At 55.5% G+C, this 1,363-nt stretch overlaps 1 protein-coding gene across 1 annotated transcript in view; it reads right to left on the reverse strand.

The window, feature by feature from the left end:
* Window positions 1-366: 366 nt before the first annotated feature.
* LOC128275958 (uncharacterized protein DDB_G0271670-like) overlaps window positions 367-1,363 on the reverse strand; it is a 72,378-nt gene continuing 71,381 nt past the window's right edge. Inside the window, exon 6 of the mRNA XM_053014428.1 lies at window positions 367-447. Within this exon, the coding sequence (XP_052870388.1) occupies window positions 367-447 (81 nt within the window). The remainder of the gene's footprint in view (window positions 448-1,363) is intronic.

Below are 1,363 nucleotides of genomic sequence, written 5' to 3' on the forward strand. Positions count from 1 at the left end.
TTTTTCCGCATTTTTTCCCAGTGGCCGATGCCGGAGCGCTCCGTCGCCATATTAGCAACCAACGCTGACGGCCGCTCATGGGCTGGGCGACTACGTCGTCGGCGCGGGTTGGTCGTTTATCATCGACTCTGAAGTGGGCCTTGTTCGGCGGCTAAAGAAAACAAACAGACCAAATCCCTTGTTCCGAGTCTCGGACAGCGGACCCCCCTCCTTGAGCACCTTCTGCACCTTCGGTTGCTTGAAATGTGCGGGGATTATCACTAGCACGGCCATGGTTTTGCAACAGAGCCACACTTCGACAGCTTCCGGTCGGTCTTCCGCCGTCTGGCACAGGGCCCGGCGGGCATCCGGGCACCTATTGATACATCATTTGGACGCCGGAACTCTGTACGGATCCTGGCGGTTGCCGTTGTTATTGTTGTTGCCGTAGTTGTTACTTCCCTCCATCTATCAGACGCGCGAGGTGTAGACATCCGGGTCCGGGTGCGGGTCGGAAGCACGGGGGAACAGGAAAACAGCAATATATGAATAGCAAATAGAGTAGCGACACACAACTTCAGCCTTCCTGAGACGACGGCCAGCGACGAAAGTTGAGCTCCATTTCCATTCTTATCGTGGCCTGATGACGGAACAGAGCAGGCAGAGGAGGGCAGACCCAAGACCGGAGGGTGGATAGAGCAACAAAACTTTTCGCTCAAACATCAACCGTTCACCCGCCGACCCCACGATACATCCGGGACGGGCAAACACACAGCTGCACACGGGACGGACTTTTAAGGACTTGAGCGGCTTGTTTTGGAATTGGTCCGCCCCAGTTAAGGCTGATGGATTTTCTGCGACGCCGACCGGGGGAAGTGGTGGCCAGGAGCAATCCTTGCTCGTTCCATCTTGATGACAGCGAGTAGGGAAATAGCCAAAACATACCATTCGGCGGACGAAAAATCGAAAACATGCTTCACTTTTGGCGCCAACCAAAACCATGTCTTTAAGTCCGTGTTTCGCAGACGCAGAAATATAAATTGGAGCTTCGGAGCGGGAGGGGGCGAAACTAATGTGCTCGGGGGGGTTGTGGTCGCAGCGACGCGATCGGGACACGTTTTGGATAAAACGCCGACGGGCATCCGAGCAGTTCCGAGAAAGTTGTGGAAGAATTCGCTAAAAATACAATACAGTCGATTGCGGAGTAAAAATGGAGCCTGGTGGAGCCGGAGCCGCTTCCGGCACGATGTCGCACGTCGCCCAAAAAAAGGACGTACACGCGACACGGCCGCTAATTAACTTCCGCACTGACGGGTAGCCTATTGTCGGGTGTGACACGGCGCCCGACCCGAGTCACTTCATCAGCACCGCCTCCCCCCCCCCA

Source organism: Anopheles cruzii, unplaced genomic scaffold (assembly GCF_943734635.1).
Source record: "Anopheles cruzii unplaced genomic scaffold, idAnoCruzAS_RS32_06 scaffold00067_ctg1, whole genome shotgun sequence".
Lineage (NCBI taxonomy): Eukaryota > Metazoa > Arthropoda > Insecta > Diptera > Culicidae > Anopheles > Anopheles cruzii.